We start from the raw sequence: 21,225 nt of genomic DNA, 5'->3' as shown, positions 1-21,225 counted from the left end.
CAGCAAGACTTACTTATGAGTAAACATGCATAGGGTTTGGTCTGCGCATGTATCGCTCTGTAAATCTTGTAGAACAGCAAGTTCTCTTAAAAGTCTCTGTGTGAAGATAAGCTAATCATTAGTGTATGTATGCAATGTTCCAGCACGTGTGCATTATGTTGTGGAGATTGCTGCCTGCTATTGCAATGACAGGAGCAGATAATGAAGGGGGGAAGGCTGTGAAAAAAGAATGTCAGTGGAATTGCAGGACAATATATTCTTAGTTTAGTCAGTGTTATACACAGTTGCTCTCCCAGGGCTGATTCTTCATTACACTTCCTGCTCAAAACTAGACATGGGTAGGTTAACAACAGGAAGATTTAAAGGAACTATTAGAAATGACTATCAAAATCAGTAGAGATATGAGATGACCAGAGCCCCCCCGAATTTGAAGCATGGGAAGTCCCAATAAAAAAATTATAATTCGGCAGAATATTTGGATTATTTGATATGTATATGTATAATTTGGAATACTTAATGTGATTTGATTGGATTGTTGTTAAAATGGAAAACTTAATAAAAATGATCTAAAAAAACAAAACAAAACTAGACAGTGGTGACCATGTATTTACTGGAAAATGCATTTTCATTATTTTGACTCATCCTCCTCTTAATTTTTAAAGGTTCTTGGTAAAAGGGCTATATGTTTTGTCTTTCTATCCTGTTTGCTCTTAGTATCTCCAAGCCCCTGCAAAAACCTAAAAATAAAATTCTTGTAGTTGTGCACATGCACCAGAAAGGGAGAGCCCGGCTGTGCTCAGAAAGGTCTGTAACAGTGAGGTTATACAAAATTAACAATTATTTCCTACCCTTTTGGAATGAATCTGACTGCTATCAGACACACGGGCTGCTTTCAAACCAGGGCCCTAGTCAGTGGTCTTCCACCGTCAGCTGAAAGTTAATGTTTAACTCCCAAGTACAGAGATATTTTCCCAGCTAACAGTTATGGTTGTCTATCCACAACACAAATGCTTAAGTGGGTGGCACAGAACTGGTATTTCAAGTACGTTACAGATGGGAAGTAATCTCATTCCCTGTTTCAGGGTGCCAACTTGAATAAAATATTAGGGGGGGGGAGCAGGAAAGCCCTACGCTACATTATTGATCACAATATGTGACACACACCATTTGAATGGCAATGCCCATCAACTTGTGTGGGGGGGGACCTGGCCCCCTCAGATATTTTATTGAGGGGGGCCGAAGGGACCTCGGCCCCTAGGGGTTGGCTCCTATGCCCAGAAAGTGAGGAGGAATTAAAGAACCTTTTAATGAGGGTGAAAGAGGAGAGCGCAAAATACGGTCTGAAGCTCAACATCAAAAAAATGAAGATCATGGCCACTGGTCCCATCACCTCATGGCAAATAGAAGGGGAAGAAATGGACGCAGTGAGAGATTTTACTTTCTTGGGCTCCATGATCACTGCAGATGGTGACAGCAGCCATGAAATTAAAAGACGCCTGCTTTTTGGGAGAAAAGCAATGACAAACCTAGACAGCATCTTAAAAAGTACCGACATCACCTTGCCAACAAAGGTCCATATAGTTAAAGCTATGGTTTTCCCAGTAGTGATGTATGTAAGTGAGAGCTGGACCATAAAGAAGGCTGATCACCGAAGAATTGATGCTTTTGAATTATGGTGCTGGAGGAGACTCTTGAGAGTCCCATGGACTGCAAGAAGATCAAACCTCTCCATTCTGAAGGAAATCAGCCCTGAGTGCTCACTGGAAGGAAAGATCCTGAAGCAAAGGCTCCAATACTTTGGCTACCTCATGAGAAGAGAAGACTCCCTGGAAAAGACCCTGATGTTGGGAAAGATGGAGGGCATAAGGAGAAGGAGACGACAGAGGACGAGATGGTTGGATAGTGTTCTCGAAGCTACCAGCATGAGTTTGACCAAATTGCGGGAGGCAGTGGAAGACAGGAGTGCCTGGTGTGCTCTGGTCCATGGGGTCACGAAGAGTCGGACACGACTAAACGACTAAACAACAACAAGTGTGTAACATTTGCAGTGCACTACCATGTTTTTTTTTTTTTTAAAAAACAGAAGCCTACAGGGCAGATTCAGTCTCCGATCATTTTGTTTAAACATAGATTACATGCAAATGTACTACGAGCCTCCTGAAAACTTGCGATGGACGCAGCCGTTGATTCCATCCACACTTTTCCGAAAAATCCGCCACCACAAGCTTAAGTCTGGAGCTTATGGGCAACTGCAATACACTCATAATAAAAAAATAACTTGTATTGTTTTGCTGCGAGTCTTTGAGTCCTAATCACAGGTATTGCAAGCAATGCAATATGGAAGCGGCAAAGTGTGGGGGTAAGGTGGGCTCACCAGTCACATTACTCTGTGTCACAGTGAACTCCTTGGCAGAAGACAATCTAGCAAAGCTAAGCCCATTTACACCTCTAAGGAGCAAGCTGCAATACTCTTTGAAGCCAAAAATAAGGTGCCACAGGGCAGGGGTAGAACCAGAATTCAGTGATCAAGGAGTGACCATTAAGCAAGCAAATAGTGTCTAATTAAGTGGCAAATAGTGTCATTTTTTGTAGAGAGTAGGAAGTGTGGAAGAAGCACCTGTTGTTCTATGGAAAACACTCAGGCTGGAAAGTAGTAAATTCATACATGAAATACAGCAGAATTAGCACTGGGTCCAAACATCGCCCTTCCCCCTTTGTTCCTGACCACCTTTTAATTTTAGCAGTGGCTGAATCATTATAGTTTGAGATCTCTGGTGATGAAAGTTACAGTACTGTGACCACCACTCCTTTGTATTGCTTAGGATCACTAGTTGTAACGGCCTCACTCAGGAAGGAAGGATGGCAAATAAACATCCACATTATTAGAATCAGAAAATGTTTGGAAGATAGTGAAATAAGATGACGTATTTAATTTTATTTTTATGTTTTTAAGGTTTGATGTTATGTCATTAATAACTTTTTCTGTTGAGAGAGAGCAAAGAGGGTGAAAATAGAAACAAACCAGAAACGCAAGTTGGGGGAAGTCTTGGAGGGGAGGGAGGGAGGAATATGTAGTAAACATTAAGAATTTGAGATGTATGTAATGAACGAAAATGGAAAATGAATATATATATTTAAAAAGGAAGGAAGGACAGCAAACAAATGATGTCAGTGGCAGGCAAATAAGAAGCCTAATTTCCATCTCTTTTACGAAAACAGCAACTAGTGTTTTGTTTATTTAATTCTGAATTAAACGGCAACCAAGCACCACCACAACACATGTGTGTGTGTGTTTTAAATATGTAAGCCATAAATCTACAGTAAAGTGATTGTGTGTTGCTTCACACCAGAGCTAATCAAGGGGGGATGCCTTCTATTTATTATTGTGATGGTCAGGTCTGAAAGAATCGCACAATTCTTTCTCTGTTGTGGGAAGTGGGGACAGATGAATTTGTCTCCTTCAAACAGTAGGGTTTCCATGCCACATGAAAAACTCCTTTCGAAAATTGGTGGGATGGGCAGGTTTGTGTGTGTGTGAACCAGAGGATGACAGGGCACAACTTATGCTCAAGGATTTGCAACAATAATTAAAAAATACTCTCAGTCGACAACATTGTTTGTACATTTGTGTGTACTGACAGCAGCATATACGATAACACTTCTGCATGTGAAAAAGGTGGTTCTTTTCAAAATAAAAAAAGTATTAAGAAAACATCATACAAAATTTAAAAAGAACATTTAAAAAACTCAAACACGTTGCCGTTGTTTAAAAAAAACAAACAAACCCTGCACTGGGTTCGATTTTACAATGCCTGTAAAATACCAGGGTGTACTGGATCAGTCCTGGAATGTCCAGAGTTCATGTTAAAAGTGGTGGAATCCAGATTTCCTTTTCCTAGATTAGCACACATGGAACAAGAGGGAAAAAACAGGTTAATTATTCACTACAGATCATTACACACAAGGACAAAGCAGGGTGGGCTGCATCAGGAAGACGTCTGGCCTGATGATGATGATGATGATGATGATGATAGTTTATATACCGCCCAACACCTGGAGGTCTCAGGGCGGTTCACAGAAAAAACCACAACATATATAATCAGAATAAAAACAACCCAATAAAGCCCCATCCCCCAAAAAGAGCCACATTTGAAAAGGGTATAGGATGTCAAACAGATCAACCAAAGGCCTGGTTAAAAAGGAACATTTTTGCCTACTGCCTAAAGGTGTGTAATGAAGGCATCAGGAGAACTTCCCTGGGGAGAGCATTCCACAAAATGGGGAGCCACTGCAGAGAAGGCCCCGTTCTCGTGTTGCCACCCTTCGGACCTCTCAAGGAGGAGGCACAGGAAGAAGGGCCTCAGAAGGTGATCTCAGGGTTTGGGTAGGTTCATATGGAAAGAGGCAGTCCTTGAGGTATTACAGTCCTGAGCCGTTTAAGGCTTCACTGTGAGAAGTGAGGTTACAGGGAACCAGGCAGAGGGCCTTCTCGGTAGTGGCACCCACCCTGTGGAACACCCTCTTGTCAGATGTCAAAGAAATAAACAACTATCTGACTTTTAGAAGACATCTGAAGGCAGCTCTGTTTAGGGAAGTTTTTAATGTTTGATGTTTTATTGTGTTTTCAATATTCTGTTGGGAAACCCAGGCAGATGGGTGGGGTATAAATAAATTATTATTATTATTATTATTATTATTATTATTATTATTATTATTAGGAAGCTTCTGGGAGTTTCATGCCAGTGGTTGTCAGTCAGAGGAAAAAGGGGAGGGAGCAATGTTAAGCACATTTCCCAGCTGAAATAGATGAGCTTCGACATATAGCCACACATTCCTCTCGATCCTTCACCTAGCAAGGAAGAATTCGTGCAAGGCAAAAACACTTGGGTGAAAAATAGGGTGAGCAAGGTGTTGGGCCTGGAAGTGAGGCAGGAGAGGAGCTCCAAGGGTCAAAGAAAGAGGTCCAGGGGGCCGCATTCAGCTTCCTTGGGAGGTTGTGGACTCTCCTTCCTTGGAGGTTTCCAAGCAGAGGTTGAATGACCATCTGTCCTGGATGCTGTAGGTGAGATTCCTGCATTGCAGGGGCTTGGAATTAATGACCCATGAGGTCCCTTCCAACTCAACAATTCTAGGATGCTTTGGTCCATGGGGTCACGAAGAGTCGGACATGACTAAATGACTAAACAACAACAACAAATGATTCTACCTTCTCCAGACCTGTTGTAAGTGGTTGTGTGTACAGAGAGGCCAGAATTTGGGACGAAACTCTTAAACCAAAACTACATACATTGAATTGAATTTTATTATTACGGTCACAGACCAGTTCTGGCTCACTTACTATATCAGGAAAATCATAAAACACAACAGGAATACATTGAATTGCAATTGGGTATGACAGAGGCAATTCAGATATAGCTGCAGTTAAAAATATATATTAAATCTTGATCACTAAAATATAACCTAAAATTAACCTTAATCATTTTGGTAGTACAGCTTGTTCCCTAAGTTTTATGGCAGTCGCACAGAATTTGGCCACCCTTAGCGTGATCTCTGGATCCTTGTCCTCTACCAGGAGTTTTAGACATTGAAATTCGGACCCATTTGGAGATTTTTGTATAACAGGAGTGATAAATACAGAGCGTATATCCCTGTAGAAATGGCAGCATAACAAGACATGAGAGACAGTTTCTACCTCCATCAAGCCGCAGGGGAAACTACATACATACCTAGAGCAGTCGTGTCCAGTCCAAGGTGACGGGCAATGGCACCGATCTGGTCGTACGCATTTCCCACCATTTAAGCATGGAGACTGGCAGACAGCTGTATTAGAAGACCACAGATCCACATTAGCATTTGTTTGCATCACGGGTTGCTAACCCATGGGCCTTTCAGATGTTGAAGGGCCACACTGGACGATGGGTGTTGTAGTCCCAACAACATCTGGGAGGGGGAGATGGAGGCTAGCCGTCCCAGTTTACATTGTGGCCTGTATAAAGTGATACCTCAGGTTACATACGCTTCAGGTTACAGACTCCGTTAACCCAGAAATAGTACCTCGGGTTAAGAACTTTGCTTCAGGATGAGAACAGAAATTATGCTCCAGCGGCACGGCAGCAGCAGGAGGCCTCATTAGCTAAAGTGGTGCTTCAGGTTAAGAACAGTTTCAGGTTAAGAACGGACCTCCGGAACAAATTAAGTACTTAACCCGAGGTACACTGTAACTGCTTACACATAACGGTTTCCAACTGAACAAGTTTTCAGCCAGTTTAACTGCATGGCTTGCCATGATAATGCAAGCAGGTGTGTCTTTTAAAAATAATAATAAACAAATGGAAGGATCCTGTACATCAGTTTTGAAAACTCCAGGGGTTTTTGTTCTGTTCATGTGGAGGCAAAACAAATGGAGGTCTAGGGAGAAACTTTCAGTGGCTAGTGGAAGCGGACAGTTTGCCCTTCATAGCTCTGCCTCTTTATTCCTACGCCTTCTTTCCCATATGTACATTTCCTTCATTGCCATAGGCCTCAGCCTTTCTCTGCACTGCTTTGCTTTTTCATATGCATTGGCTTTTTCTTCTTTTGGCTGCTGAAAAAAAGAGAAGGAATCACCCACCCGCTGTTCCCCCAAACCCTTTCTTCAGAAAAGGAAGGCATGAATCACGACAAACTTCAGGGAGGTTTCTATCAGAGCTCCCTGCAGTGTCATCCGATTTTCGTTCCTTGAGAACAGAAAATATTTACACATACGCTTACAACTGAGGATGAATTTGTACATGCAAAATAGGGCTTATTTCTCTATGGTGCAAACTTTTTGTGACGGGTGCAGATTAAAGGGAGGGACGTGGGTGGCACTGTGGTCTAAACCACAGAGCCTAGGGCTTGCCGATCAGAAGGTTGGCGGTTCGAATCCCCGTGTTGGGGTGAGCTCCCGTTGCTCAGTCCCTGCTCCTGCCCACCTAGCAGTTTGAAAGCACGTCAAAGTGCAAGTAGATGAATAGGTACCGCTCCAGCGGGAAGGTAAATGGCTTTTCTGTGCGCTGCTCTGGTTTGCCAGAAGTGGCTTAGTCATGGTGGCCACATGACCCAGAAGCTGTACGCTGGCTCCCTCGGCCAGTAAAGTGAGATGAGCGCCGCAACCCCAGAGTCGTCCGCGACTGGACCTCATGGTCAGGGGTCCCTTTACCTTTTTATGTGCCTGTTTCCATTGACAGACATGAAGGGATCATGACAGCAAAAGTCATTTGTTGTTTTTTGTTTCCAGAAACATACATTTTAAACCAATTCTCTTAACCTGCATGCGCGGAATCCATCTCAGTTCTTATAACCCAGAAAACAGGGAATGGAAAGAAAAACCAAAAAAAGAGAGAAAGGTACAGAAAACAAATAGTTGAAAAATGCAATGATTTGATAAGGACTTCTCTGTTTGTTGATAACTGGACATGGATGTAAAGTGGGAAAAGGGGCAGAATCTCTGTGGAAGGTGTTATACTAAAAGGAACAGCCTGTAGCTGAACTATAAGGGACAAATAATTAAGGAACTAATCTTACTCAGTAGGAATAGTGCCCAAATAGCCATTTGATAGCTATAGTAGTTTCACTGTGCTAGCTATTTAATTACCCGGAAAATGGGCAGAGAGATAAAACCCTAGCATTTCCTGTTAAATCTGAGACACAAAGACTAGGTTTGATAGGAACAAATAACTGAGAGTGCAATCCTATGGCTGTTTACTTAGAAGTCCAACTGTTTTCCCTCGGGGCTTACACCTCATAGGGCTGCAGCCCAAGACGAACTGGAAGTCCTATTTAAGGAGTTTATTTTTTAAAAAAAACATTGGCACAATCCTCTCAAGACAATACATAATGGATGCCTCGAATATTACAGGTTTGGAAATGAAGGGCAAATACATTCAACTGTGACCCTCGTGAGCTTGCCACACACATTTATGTTTTTAAAGTATGCTTAAAGTTATTTCAAGTGTGCACCTAAACCGGGGGGGGGGGGCTCTCAAGGCATTTTAGGCAGCCCTCAGGGACATTTGATGCCCCCACCAGCCCTCACGTTGCTTTCCCAAAGCCATGTAAGCGAGGTGCAAGGGCTCTGATAGGACCCTCACATCCTCCTGCCTCCTTCCCAAAGCCTAGTTAGTGATCTCCCAGTTTTGGGAAGGAGGTAGGAGGGCTCTAGGACCCAGAGGGCCCTCACATCTCCTTCCTAGAGTTCCCAGTGCCTCACTTAGCCAGCTTTGGGTAGAAAGCAGCATGAGGGCTCTGAGGGGTGCGTGCTTCAAATTCCACCACCCCCACAAGGCAGTGTGTGCCCCTCCCTGGGTTCTGTGTCAAAGTACTTTTGCAGCCCACTTCGTATGAAAAGTTGGACCACACTGACCTGAGGTAAAAGGTTAAGGCAAAGGACCCCTGGACTGTTAAGTCCAGTCTAAGGTGACTATATCAAATGTGACATCTGATCAGATGTCAAAGAGATAAACAACTACCTGACATTTAGAAGACATCTGAAGGCAGCCCTGTTCAGGGAAGTTTTTAATGTGTGACATTTTGATGCATTTTTAATCTTTGTTGGAAGCCGCCAGGAGTGGCTGGGGAAGCCCAGTCAGATGGGCGGGGTACAAATAATAAATTATTATTATTATTATTATTATTATTATTATTATTATTATTATTATTGGGTTGAGGCACTCATCTCTCTTCAGGCCGAGGGAGTCGGCATTTGTCCGCAGACAGATTTTCCAGGTCATGTGGCCAGCATGACTAAACCACTTCTGGAGCCAGTGTGGTGTAGTGGTTAAGAGCGGGGGACTCGTAATCTGGTGAACTGGGTTTGATTCCCTGCTCCTCCACATGCAGCTGCTGGGTGACCTTGGGCCAGTCACACTTCTTTGAAGTCTCTCAGCCTCACTCACCTCACAGAGTGTTTGTGGTGGGGGAGGAAGGGAAAGGAGATTGTTAGCCGCTTTGAGACTCCTTAGGGTAGTGATAAAGCGGGATATCAAATCCAAACTCCTGTTAGTATTTCATGCCTCCGTTGCTGCAGATGTGATTTACACCAATCTCATCTGCAGCAACAGAGGCGTGAAATACTAACATCCTGTCTGGAAGCCAGAGCGCACGGAAACACCGTTTACCTTTCCGCCAGAGCGGTACCTATTTATCTACTTGCACCGGTGTGCTTTGGAACTGCTAGGTTGGCAGGAGCTGGGGCAGAGCAACAGGAGCTCACCCCGTTGCGGGGATTCGAACCGCTGACCTTCTGATCGGCAAGCCCAAGAGGCTCAGTGGTTGAGACCATAGCTCCACCCACTTTTTAAAAAAAAACAACTGGGAAATATTGTATGTAGATTTTATAGCTAAATGGTCTATGTGAACGTTAACACTGCTATGAGTGTTTGTGGAAACATCCTTGCTGGAAAACTCTCATTGCAAGACTAGTTAAGAAAAACACTTATTTACAACGTAATGTAATATGTTTAATTAAGCTTATGTGTCGGTCTATCCAAGGCTTAGATTCTAAGGAAGCATAGCATGTATTCTAAGCCTCGATAATTAGCATGTATGTCAAAGCTAATTAGCTGAGGCACATTTCCTGGGTTGGTGTTTTGGACTTGGCAAGCCTAGCCAAATCAACAAGTGTCGATGAAACTTCTTTTGAGATGTCTCTGCCTGGGGTGAACCACCAGAAGTTCAAAGCATTCAAGGAAAAAGGTGTTGGTATGTAAATAATTGGAGCCCCACCCCCTGTAGATAATGAGGGCTTAGTTTAGGGAGTGATGTAACCAGGAAGCAGAGAAGGTGAGCTGGGATGTGCTTTCAGAGCAAGGAAGACTGCAGAGAATGGATGCTGACGCTGCAATCATGGAATAAGCTGGTGACTTTTGGGGTGCTGCTGCCGTGAGCCCCTTCATTGAAAGCTTCAGGTTGCATATGTGTGTAAATAAGCCATATATCATAAAGACACCACAGACTCCTCGGTGCCTGGAACCCCTGAGGTCTCAGTAGACTGGGGTGGCGTGCAACGATAAGATTATGACATTGTCCCTCAAAGCTTCCCAGGAACAATTACAGACCAGCATAACAGATGTTGCTGTTAGATAGCGGGAGGCACAAAGTGAGACAGGTTTACCCTGATGGCAACGGGATCCGGTCCACCCTGCTTGGCAGTCACACTGGTAAGGAGCCACACAGCGACCTCCATTCAGGCAATGCAGGATGCAGATTGCTAAAGAGAAGATGGGGGGGGGGGAGTACCAGAGAAAATAAATGCATCAATATTAGGACCAGAAAAACCACTTTCATAAAGTGGGATGATTGAACTAAAATGCCCAAGCTTATTTAAACATACCGCATTTTTCGCTCCATAAGACGCGCTTTTTCCCTCCTAAAAGGTAAGGGGAAATGTGTGTGTGTCTTATGGAGCGAATGCAGGGGGGAGGCAGGCAGGAAAAGCTCCCAAGAGCCGCACACAAGCTCCGCGCAGCTCTTGCGGGCTTTTCCCCAGGAGGGAGAAGGGACTGACGCGGCCAGTCAGTCCCTTCTCCCTCCTTGTAGAAAAGCCCGCAGGAGCCGTGCGCTCCTTAAAGGGTGCGCAGCTCCTGTGGGCTTTTGTGGGAGGTGGGGGTATTGCCATAGCCACGCGCAGCCTCTCCCAGCTGGAGAGGTTGCGCGCCGCTAAAGAGGGTGGATCCCACTCGCTGTCTTGGCTTCTTTGCTCTTTGGGGCTGGGGGGGCGGAAATAAGATTTCCCCCCTTGATTTCCCCCTCTAAAAACTAAGTGCTCCTTATGGTCTGGTGCGCCTTATGGAGTGAAAAATACGGTAATTATCTAGGGGATAAGGGTTCATCAATAAAGACCTGGTTATGTTTAGAATGTTACCGCATAGGGAAATGTTCCCTGATACCAAGATGAGGGATTCTATGGAATGCAGATAGAGAGAACTGATAAGAATAATGATCTGTTGTGACCTTGACGGAAGCGTACAATAGATGAGCCTTCTTGTGTTTTGACTCATCCCCCCTTTTTTTCTTCCTTCTCCTTCTCCTTTCCTCTTTCTTTTTTCTTTCCCATAATGGCTTATGTTCTATGTCATGTACTTTGATATTTTTTGTAGGTTTTTAAAAGCCTTTTCCATTATTATTATCATCGAGGATTTTTCTTTTGTAATTTTGGTTGTTTATATTTATCTGTATTTGTTTAAAGTTAAAGTTTAAAGCAAAATAAAAACAAAAATAAATTTTTTAAAGTGCCCAAGTTTTTTAAAAATATGTTTTTGCAAACGTTTCCCCCTAGCTTACTCTGTTAAATCACATTGTCTTTATACAATTCCCAACTGCACTTTCAACAGCAACCTTTAACTCTTTTTTTGAGTTAAGAGGCACATGAAATATCAGCGGTTGGCAGCACCCTCGACATTAGATCCTTTACAAACTGCGATGACATTAGATAAGGCATTCTTAAGCCTCCCCCATAGGATGTTACTACCATTCCAAGCCAAATGGGAAAAAAAGAAAAGAAAACATGAACTTTGATGGATCTAGACAGCTGTCCATTCCTTTCCTTACAAAAGAGAGTTGAAAAGTAAATTGCAGTGGCAGATCGCAATGACCAAGAGCACAAAAGCATTCCCTAAGTGTTGGGAGTCTCGATTTAGCATCGCTGTCGACACTAAGGTAAGGAAACAAGTGGCGACATGTCAAATGCAAGGCCAGAGCTGTGTGTCTGCTCCACCTCTGACTGATCTGTTCAAGCATAAAGGGGGCGGTGGGCAGGCAGACCTAGAATAGTGCTTTAGAAACTATCATTAGAAAAGGTTAAGTTTTGTGATCAGCATAGAGTATACAAGTTGGAAGAAATTTCCCTGCTTTGTTTGGATTTCAAACACCAAACAGCTTCTCATTATTTATAATTGCTTTGTAAATGTAAATATGTTACTTTAAACAGTGGGAATGAAGGCATATATATATTTATCTGTACAGGGGGGAAAGACAGGTTGGCAGCAAACCTATAGAAATGAATGAACCTAAATTACAGAGGATTTCGGCGACTTGCTTTTGCAAATGTTCCATCAGTGCAAGCGTTACCTCTTGCTTGTTGGAAAGATCTCCTCTCTTCCTCCCATCCCCATCACTGTTCCAGGTGTTCTCCTGACTCCTGTAGACCATTGTGGTGGTATGGGGGAGAGAGGCAAGGGAGGGGGGCATTCAGGGCTGGATTTAGGTTTGATGAGGCCCTAATCTACTGAAGGTAATGGGGCCCTTTATATATCCAGCTGTCCTTTGTCATCAACAAATTGTCACTGTTTTTTGTGTTGAATATATGCTATATGGCAATTTATGGACCTAACCGGTCTCTAAAGCCATTTGCCCATGTTGCCATGCCACCAGTCCATGCAGAATGTACGCACCCTATATATAGAAATGAGCAAACCAGTGATATTTTAGGGAGCAGGCTAGCAGGCGGGGCCCATGACTTACATCATAGGAGCCTACACAACACAAAACACTGCTGCTGTATGTAGGTTTTATTTTATTTGTTTTTTATCTTATATTTTGGAAATGTACATCCACAGGTTTTTTTCCTTCAAATTTTTTGCCCCCCCCCAAGAGAGTGAGGCCCTAAGCTGCAGCTTGTTTAGCTTATACGTAAATCTGACACTGGGGGCATTGCACTAGTGGAAATCCTTATGTGGGCTTCTGCTAGCAGAACCAGTTGGTCATGTTCATTAATTTCAGAGGATCTTCTCTGAGCAAAACGTAGCACAATACCACCCATTGCATTTCCTGTACAATGTAGGACGAACCCTTTTAAAAGAAAGGGCTCCGACAAGACAGTGTCATTTCCATTTGCTTTGGCAGCTGGAGCACCAAATGCACCTGACCTGGTTCTCTTTTAACTGTCTGCTTGGTTTTTGCTCTCTGAAGTGCAAATTTGGGCTCGGAGTTGTTTAGACTCTCTTTATCTTTTCTGTATAATCCGTTCACCTGGTTACAAAAAATGCTAGCAAATGAAGATGATGTGCACTGGATGCTCCTTGTAATATTTACGCCACTGCTCTGCAATTCTCAAACAATCTGAACTTGCCGGGTGCGGAGAAGGAAGAACTTTTGTGACTACATTTTATTACATTTGCTACTATTACAGCGCAGTCCAGTGCAATATCTACTTAGGCGTACGTCCCACAGGGTTCAAAGGGGGGTTATTTCCAAGCTAAGCATGCTGATAGGACTGTGGCTTCAGTATTTCATCGGAGATTGGTTATTTCTAGGGTTTTGCTGCAGATAGATGACCATCGCTGAGGGATGCATGATTGGCATGAACCAATCGTGATACAGGATAGTGAGGGTGTCCAAACTTCTCTGTGGAAGATTTAACTTTTCACTATTTCTGGACCGATTCTGACAAGCACTGAAAATGCCAGTAATGTGGATGGAAACTTGGGATGCATACAGTCGTATGATTATCGTCTTCCAAAGCAACTACTCTATTCTGAACTTAAAAATGGAAAGCGTAATGCTGGTGGTCAACAGAAGAGGTTTAAAGACTCTCTCAAGGCAAATCTTTAAAAATGTAGTATACACCAACAATTGGGAAACAAGTGCTCCAATTGGAGAACAGCCTTTTCCAAAGGTGTCATGGGCTTTGAAGACACTCGAACTCAGGACACAAGGGAGAAATGTCCTACGAGGAAGGCACGATTGGCGAACCCTCACTGTGATCAACTCCTGCCTGGAAACCTATGTCCCCACTGTGGAAGGACGTGTGGATCCAGAATTGGCCTCCACAGTCACTTACGGACTCATTGTTAAAACTGTGGTTATGGAATACAATCTTACTCGGCTACGAGTGAACGCCAAAGAAAGAAGAAGTCGAGCTTGGAAGTAAAACAGAACCCGTTCTGGAAGTCCGTTCGACTTCCAAAACATTCTAAAACCAAATCGTGGCTTCTGATTGGCTGCAGGAAGCTCCTGAAGCCAATCGGAAGCCACGGAAGCCCCGTCGGACGTTCGGCTTCCAAAAATAGTTCCCAAACCAGAACAGTCACTTCCAGGTTTGCAACGTTTGGGAGCCAAAACGTTCAGGAACTAAGCTGTTTGACTTTCAAGGTACGGCTATAATTTCAGGTGCTTAAGGTGGGTAGCACACACAGAATTTTTTAAAAAAATAATAAAGGTACGTACGCTCTTCACAGAGACGCCCCATCCATCCATCTGGGCAAGAACACACATTTGGTCTCTCACAGACGCCGCCATTCTGACACGGGAACCGGCAAATAGCTGGAAAGGGGAGCGGCATCAGGTTAGAGAACGTGGGACAGTGAAAGCAGAGGATGCGCTACAGAACAGGACACATTCCAAACATTCTTGGCACTAGGTGGTTTCTAGGCAAAGTAGATTTCCTTGCTTGCAAGGATTATCTGGTACAGTGGTACCTTGGGTTAAGAACTTAATTTGTTCTGGAGGTCTGTTCTTAACCTGAAACTGTTCTTAACTTGAGGTACCATTTTAGCTAATGGGGCGTCCTGCTGCTGCTGCCGGGCCGCCGGAGCACGATTTCTGTTCTCATCCTGAAGCAAAGTTCTTAACTTGAGGTACTATTTCTGGGTTAGCGGAGTCTGTAACCTGAAGCGTCTGTAACCCGAGGTACCACTGTTTAGCATACTGGATGAGCACCTTAATTAGTAGCCTTCACCCACTGAATTCATTTTGTCAGGTTACCCTGTCAGCCTGAGCCCCCACCTGCAACACTGGAATAATATTTTATTTATTTCCTACAGTTAGACCTTGTATTTCCTGCAAGGAGCTCAAAGTGGCACAGTTTGTTTTCCTTTCCCCATTTTATCAACCTGACAACCCTGTAAGGTAGGCTTGCCAGAGAGAAGGTGACTGTCCCAGGTCAGCCAGTGAGTTCCGTGGCTGAGTGGTTGATTTATACTTTGGTCTCCTATGTGGGATGTCATCCATTGGAACTATCAAATGCAACATTCCTTATTTCCCTAGAGTGGGCACAGGCAGGGGGACATCCAGTCAGTGTAATTTTCTGTTCCACTGGTCTGGAGCATTCTCCCCCTGCATGTGACCTGGGAGATGGGCCGACTCCATAAAAGAGCCAAGTCACACAGCCATTTTCTCAGTCTTGTCTTCTCTTGCTTGCTTGCTGCTCTTTTGCTGCCATTTTGATCTCTTAATGTAATTTTGCTGTCTGCTGGCTCTCAGCTAGCAGCACATGAGCTCAATCTCCATGTGAGATGAACTCACAGATTGTTATGTACCGTATTTTTCGTTCTATAAGACGCACCAGACCACAAGACGCACCTAGTTTTTGGAGGAGGAAAACAAGAAAAAAAATATTCTGAATCTCAGAAGCGAGAACAGCCTGAGGGATCGCTATGCAGCGAAAGCAGCAATCCCTCTTGCTGTTCTGGCTTCTGGGATAGCTGTGCAGCCTGCATTCGCTCCATAAGACGCACACACATTTCCCCTTACTTTTTAGGAGGGAAAAAGTGAGTCTTATAGAGCAAAAAATACGGTAACTACTAAGCAAAGCCTGCCTTTCAGGGATCAAATCTTGAACTGAAATGTGAGTAAACTTCTTGTTACTCTTGTGTCTTTATTCTTTTAAGAGGGATAAAAGGGGACACCGGGAATAATTCATCTGGGCAAGCCAGATTGGATTGCTTAACTAAAGTGATTCATACGAATCTGCAAACTAGCTTCCTGCGATATTGAGGGGAATCTGCAATGCTACACCATCCACTAGTGTGAGTGAAGGTAGGATAATACTTATTCAATATATCCTTTCCTACTATCCTTAACATTCCCACATCCTAGGCCTTAGTCCAACACTCTACCCAGCTGTCACCAACAGGTGCATTCCAGGTGTTGCTGAACTACAACTCTTGCCATCCATGGACTTAAGCCATGCTGGGAGTCTAAAAGCATCAGGAAAGCACGACATTGACTTCTTCACTGGAGATAATATTGGCTTATTTTTACAGAGTTTCTGTAAATTCAATTCAGGATTATTGAAATAACGTAGAAGAAATATTTGGCGCAGTTAGGAAAAAGTAGGTCTTGCATTTGCTAAATATTTATACAGAAGAACATGCATATGCACTGCTGCCCTCTAGTGGATTCAATGTTTGACCTACTTCAATCTTTTTCAGTAGGTTAATAATAAAATAAAATAAAATATTCTGGACCTGGGACCCACCCAGCCAGGTGAACCTCTGTCATCTGGGTCCAGTTTCAATCAATTGGTCCATATCCACCCAATTACTGGCTGCAGGAACTTCCTCCCTTGAACAGAGCTGGGAGTCAACAGCATATTGACGGCACTTCACTCCAAATCACAATGGCTGCTCCTGCAGTGACTTTGTACACAGATACGAAACAGCACGGGCAACAAGAATGATCCCTGCAGAACCCTGCAGAACAGCTCCCATGGGGTGAAGAAGTCACCCAATGCTGCTTTCTGAAACTGAGATTGAGAGTAGAACCACTATCAAGCAGTGCACCCAGCTCCTAAATTCTGAAAGCAGTCCAGGAGAATCAACAGGGGCACACTCCTCTGAGTTCTCTCCCAACCAAGACCAACGGACTAGGGTGACCAAGGCAATTTGGGTCCCAAACCAGAAGCTGGACTTGCAGTGGGACTAGATGACCGATTCTTTCCAAGCACACCTGAAGCTGTCATGCCACGACCTTCCCAAACACCTTACCAAAGAAGGAGATATTAGCAACTGGTAATTGACAGATATTTCTGGGTCCAGAGATCTCCTCTTGAGGGGATGAACCACTGTCTCTTTTAAAGCTTATGGCATGACCACCCCTCTCGCGGCAAGGCATGAAATCACCCCCTAGACCCACGCAGTCAATTGCCTCTTCAGCTTGCTTTTATTAGCCAAGAAGGGCAAGAGTGGAGAATATATGTAGGGGCTGGACCCCATCCATCATCTCCTCCCTGTCATCAGATTGCAGTAATTAAAACTGATTTGACAACATATTGGGCCACATGGTGGTCTGAGTAAAGGTAAAGGGACCCCTGACCATTAGGTCCAGTCGCGGACGACTCTGGGGTTGTGGCGCTCATCTCGCTTTATTGGCCGAGGGAGCCGGCGTACAGCTTCCGGGTCATGTGGTCAGCATGACTAAGCCGCTTCTGGCGAACCAGAGCAGCGCACGGAAACGCCGTTTACCTTCCTGCCAGAGTGGTACCTATTTATCTACTTGCACTTTGACGTGCTTTCGAACTGCTTAGGTGGGCAGGAACAGGGACCGAGCAACAGAAGCTCACCCTGTTGCGAGGATTCGAACCGCCAACCTTTTGATCGGCAAGTCCCTCTTATCAAACCCATGTGAAGCACAGCGTCTAACGTGGAACGAATTTGAGCACTGTGTCACACTCACAATACCCAGAAAACCTGTTGCAGGGGGTTACATCATTTTGTCTCTTCACGTTACTTAAATACTACCGTATTTTTCACACCATAGGACACACTTTTTCCCTCCTAAAAAGCAAGGGAAAATGTGTGTGCGTCCTATGGAGCGAATGCAGGCTTTCGCTGAAGCCTGGAAAGTGAGAGGGGTCGGTGCGCACCGACCCCTCTCGCTCTCCAGGCTTCAGGAAGCTATCCGCTAGCCGTGGGAGACCCAGCTCTCCCACGGCTAGCGGAGCGCTGCATTAATCCCGAAGCTTGGGGCGTGCGGAGCTCAGCGCGCCCCAAGCTTCTGGGTGCCGGCAAGGTCTCCGCTAGCCGTCTAGACCTTGCCGGCACCCAGAAGCTTGGGGCGCGCTGAGCTCCGCAGCCCCAAGCTTCGGGATTAGTGCTCCGCTAGCCGTGTCTAGGCTGCGGATAGCAGCCTGCTTCCCGGAGCGTCGGGCGCCCTGAAAGCAGAGCGCCTGGTGCTTCGGGAACACATCCGCAGCCTAGGCAACCCTGCGGGAGGTCCCGCAGGGATGTCTAGGCTGCGGATAGCAGCCTGCTTCCCGGAGCGTCGGGCGCCCTGAAAGCAGAGCGCCCGGCACTTCGGGAACACATCCGCAGCCTAGGCAACCCTGCGGGAGATCCCGCAGGGATGTCTAGGCTGCGGATAGCAGCCTGCTTCACGGAGCGTCGGGCGCCCTGAAAGCAGAGCGCCCGGCCCTTCGGGAACACATCCGCAGGGTGGGGAGCCCTGCAGGAGTTCCCTGCAAGGCTCCCCACGCTGCGGATAGCAGCCTGCTGCCCGGCGGGCGGGGCGCCCTGAATCAGAGTGCCCCTCGTGCCGGGCAGACATCCGCAGGGTGGGGAGCCCTGCAGGAGTTCCCCGCAAGGCTCCCCAAGCTGCGGATAGCAGCCTGCCGCCCGGCACGCGGGGCGCCCTGAATCAGAGCGCCCCTCGCGCCGGGCAGACATCCGCAGGGTGGGGAGCCCTACAGGAGTTCCCCGCAAGGCTCCCCAAGCTGCGGATAGCAGCCTGCCGCCTGGCGGGCGGGGCGCCCTGAATCAGAGCGCCCCTCGCGCCAGGCAGACATCCGCAGGGTGGGGAGCCCTGCAGGAGTTCCCCACAAGGCTCCCCAAGCTGCGGATAGCAGCCTGCTGCCCGGCGGGCGGGGCGCCCTGAATCAGAGCGTCCCTTGCGCCGGGCAGACATCCGCAGGGTGGGGAGCCCTGCAGGAGTTCCCCGCAAGGCTCCCCAAGCTGCAGATAGCAGCCTGCTGCCCGGCAGGCGGGGCGCCCTGAATCAGAGCGCCCCTCGCGCCGGGCAGACATCCACAGGGTGGTGAGCCCTGCAGGAGTTCCCTGCAAGGCTCCCCAAGCTGCGGATAGCAGCCTGCCGCCCGGCAGGCGGGGCGCCCTGAATCAGAGTGCCCCGCGCGCCAGGCAGACATCAGCCAGCCCTACAAGCTCGGGGGACAGCAGGGAGGCGCAGCGCCACTGTCCCGCTGTTCCTCGACCTGGTTCGGTTTCCCTGACCTGCTTTGGGGGGGGGAAATAAAGGGAAATTTTTTTCCCTTTATTTCCCCCCCAAAAAACTAGGTGCGCCCTATGGTCCGGTGCGTCCAATCATGCGAAAAATACGGTAATACAGATCTACTAAGTATGTAGAATACTATGATTTTTGTTGTGAGTAATATATTCTGCACTTTCTTGAGTGGGGTCTACAACTGGGAGTGAGCTGCTGAGTACTGTATTGGTTTTTCCCTTGAGGTTACTCCGAGTCACACTGAGTCTTACTGTCATTAATCCACTGGACAACTCCAGAGTTGCCAGAATATGACATGTAATCTGTTCAGAAATGGTCCCAGCTTAAAGTACTCACACTGCATTTTTATTTGTAAGACTCGTATTAATTAATATGTCATTAATTGGGTTAGAATGTATTGATTTTGCAGACCTGGGGCATTTTGTAATACTATTTATTGGTGCTAAAGCCCTACAGGGTTCACGTGAGTCATTGATGCTGACTGCTTTCATGCTGCTTCTGATGTAGGCCCTTCAAAGGCTTAGGTGCTGGAGGTCTTTTTGCAATGCAAATAGTCTGCATTATTTATAATACACTTCTTCCTTTCTCTCTTTTTAAAAAAGCTCTCTGGGACATGAATCAGGAGAACACAAGACCCTTTCTGCCTTTGGTCCTTTTTTTCTATTACTCATTTTTTGGGTAGAAAGGCGAGGATGAATAATGCACGATATTTAATAGATTAAAGAGTTGCATACAATAAAGCTGGTTGTTATTTCTTTTTGTAGATGCTCAATGTTTGCTGGGGATGGATAATCCCACATCCTCTCAAATTGCTGCATGCAGCTGGATTGGGGCAATGTGCAGGTCAGCATAAGACTGTCATATGTAGACACAAAATTTACACCAGCGCCATCCTTGCTTATCCTTGCTGTAAAAAAGGTAAAGGTAAAGGACCCTGGATGGTTAAGTCCAGTCAAAGATGACTATGGGGTGTGGCGTTCATCTCGCTTTTGGGCCAAGGGAGCCGGCATTTGTCCACAGACAGCTTTCCGGGTCATGTGGTCAGCAGGACTAAACTGCTTCTGGCACAACGGAACACCATGACAGAAACCAGAGCGCATGGAAACGCCGTTTACCTTCCCGCCACAGTGGTACCTATTTATCTACTTGCACTGGCATGCTTTCAAACTGCTAGGTTGGCAGGAGCTGGTACAGAGCAACAGGAACTCGCCCTGTTGCAAGGATTCGAACCGCCGAGCTTCTGATCGGCAAGCCCAAGCGGCTCAGTGGTTTAGACCACAGCGCCACCCACATCCAAGAATACCCACGCACTCACTAGCCAAGCCGGTGGTTGGCATGGGATGGTTGGGGTTGGGGTGGGAGGGAAGGAAACAGAATTCTGGAAGTTCACCCCTTGCCCCCAATGTTTGAGAAACACAGAGCCGAAATGCAATGGTGATTTCCTGAACTGTCCTGACAAAACTGGGATAGTTTTACGGGAAATATGAAACAGATAAATCTTCATTCCACCTCCCTTGCAACGTCCAGTGGAAGACAAGTGGTAACATCACAGCACCAGGCTGTGTGTTATTTGCCAACACCCTGCCAGCCAATTCTGCAAGGCAGGGCAGAGCAAACCTTAAGAACGATGATGTCGGATAGTGTGTTGCTTTGTGTTTAACCTAGATATCAGTTGGAGGTTGGGTGACAGCAGCTCCACGCCTCCCAGTTTGAGTAGCCCCGCAGCTAAACTGAGGGAGGAGTTTATTCTATTATTGCTACCTTTATCATTATTACCTCAAGGTGGCATTTATGGTCCTCCACCTCCCCATTTTAATTATTATGTTCATTATTGTTCGTTATGTTTTCTCACAGAGTGACCCAAAGCAACTTACATCAAAAGCAATTGAGGACAACCAAGTAAGAACCTGAAAGCAGTAGTAATGGCAATACGGAAAGAAAAGATTAAAAAAAGATGTGTGTGTTGTTGTTTTTTAAAAACCTTTAAATTTGGAAGCCTGTTTCCTGAAATATGTTGTCTCTAAATTCAGCACAGCAAAACCATGACTATATTAGAAGCAGCACCTCCACCCTCATAGTTCAACCCGGACACTGAGGTCCATCTCCAAGGGCCTTCTGGCGGTTCCCTCACTGCGAGAATTGAGGTTACAGGGAACCAGGCAGAGGGACTTCTTGGTAGTGGCGCCCGCCCTGTGGAACGCCCTCCCATCAGACGTCAAGCAAATAAACAGCTATCTGACTTTTAGAAGATGT

The 21,225-nt window shown here is 45.7% G+C and overlaps 1 protein-coding gene across 1 annotated transcript in view; it reads right to left on the bottom strand.

Annotated features, from left to right (window-relative positions):
* Positions 1-3,133: 3,133 nt before the first annotated feature.
* Positions 3,134-21,225, bottom strand: part of SVEP1 (sushi, von Willebrand factor type A, EGF and pentraxin domain containing 1) — a 128,201-nt gene continuing 110,109 nt past the window's right edge. The window contains exons 47-50 of the mRNA XM_053372176.1: positions 14,185-14,280; positions 10,133-10,228; positions 5,727-5,820; positions 3,134-3,895 (exon numbers count right to left, since the gene is read on the bottom strand). Of these exons, the coding sequence (XP_053228151.1) occupies positions 3,865-3,895; positions 5,727-5,820; positions 10,133-10,228; positions 14,185-14,280 (317 nt within the window). The 3' untranslated portion in view covers positions 3,134-3,864. The remainder of the gene's footprint in view (positions 3,896-5,726; positions 5,821-10,132; positions 10,229-14,184; positions 14,281-21,225) is intronic.

Source organism: Podarcis raffonei, chromosome 17 (assembly GCF_027172205.1).
Source record: "Podarcis raffonei isolate rPodRaf1 chromosome 17, rPodRaf1.pri, whole genome shotgun sequence".
Taxonomy (NCBI): Eukaryota; Metazoa; Chordata; class Lepidosauria; order Squamata; family Lacertidae; genus Podarcis; species Podarcis raffonei.
Note: the sequence above shows the minus strand (reverse complement) of the source record. Positions and strands in the feature narration are given on the sequence as shown.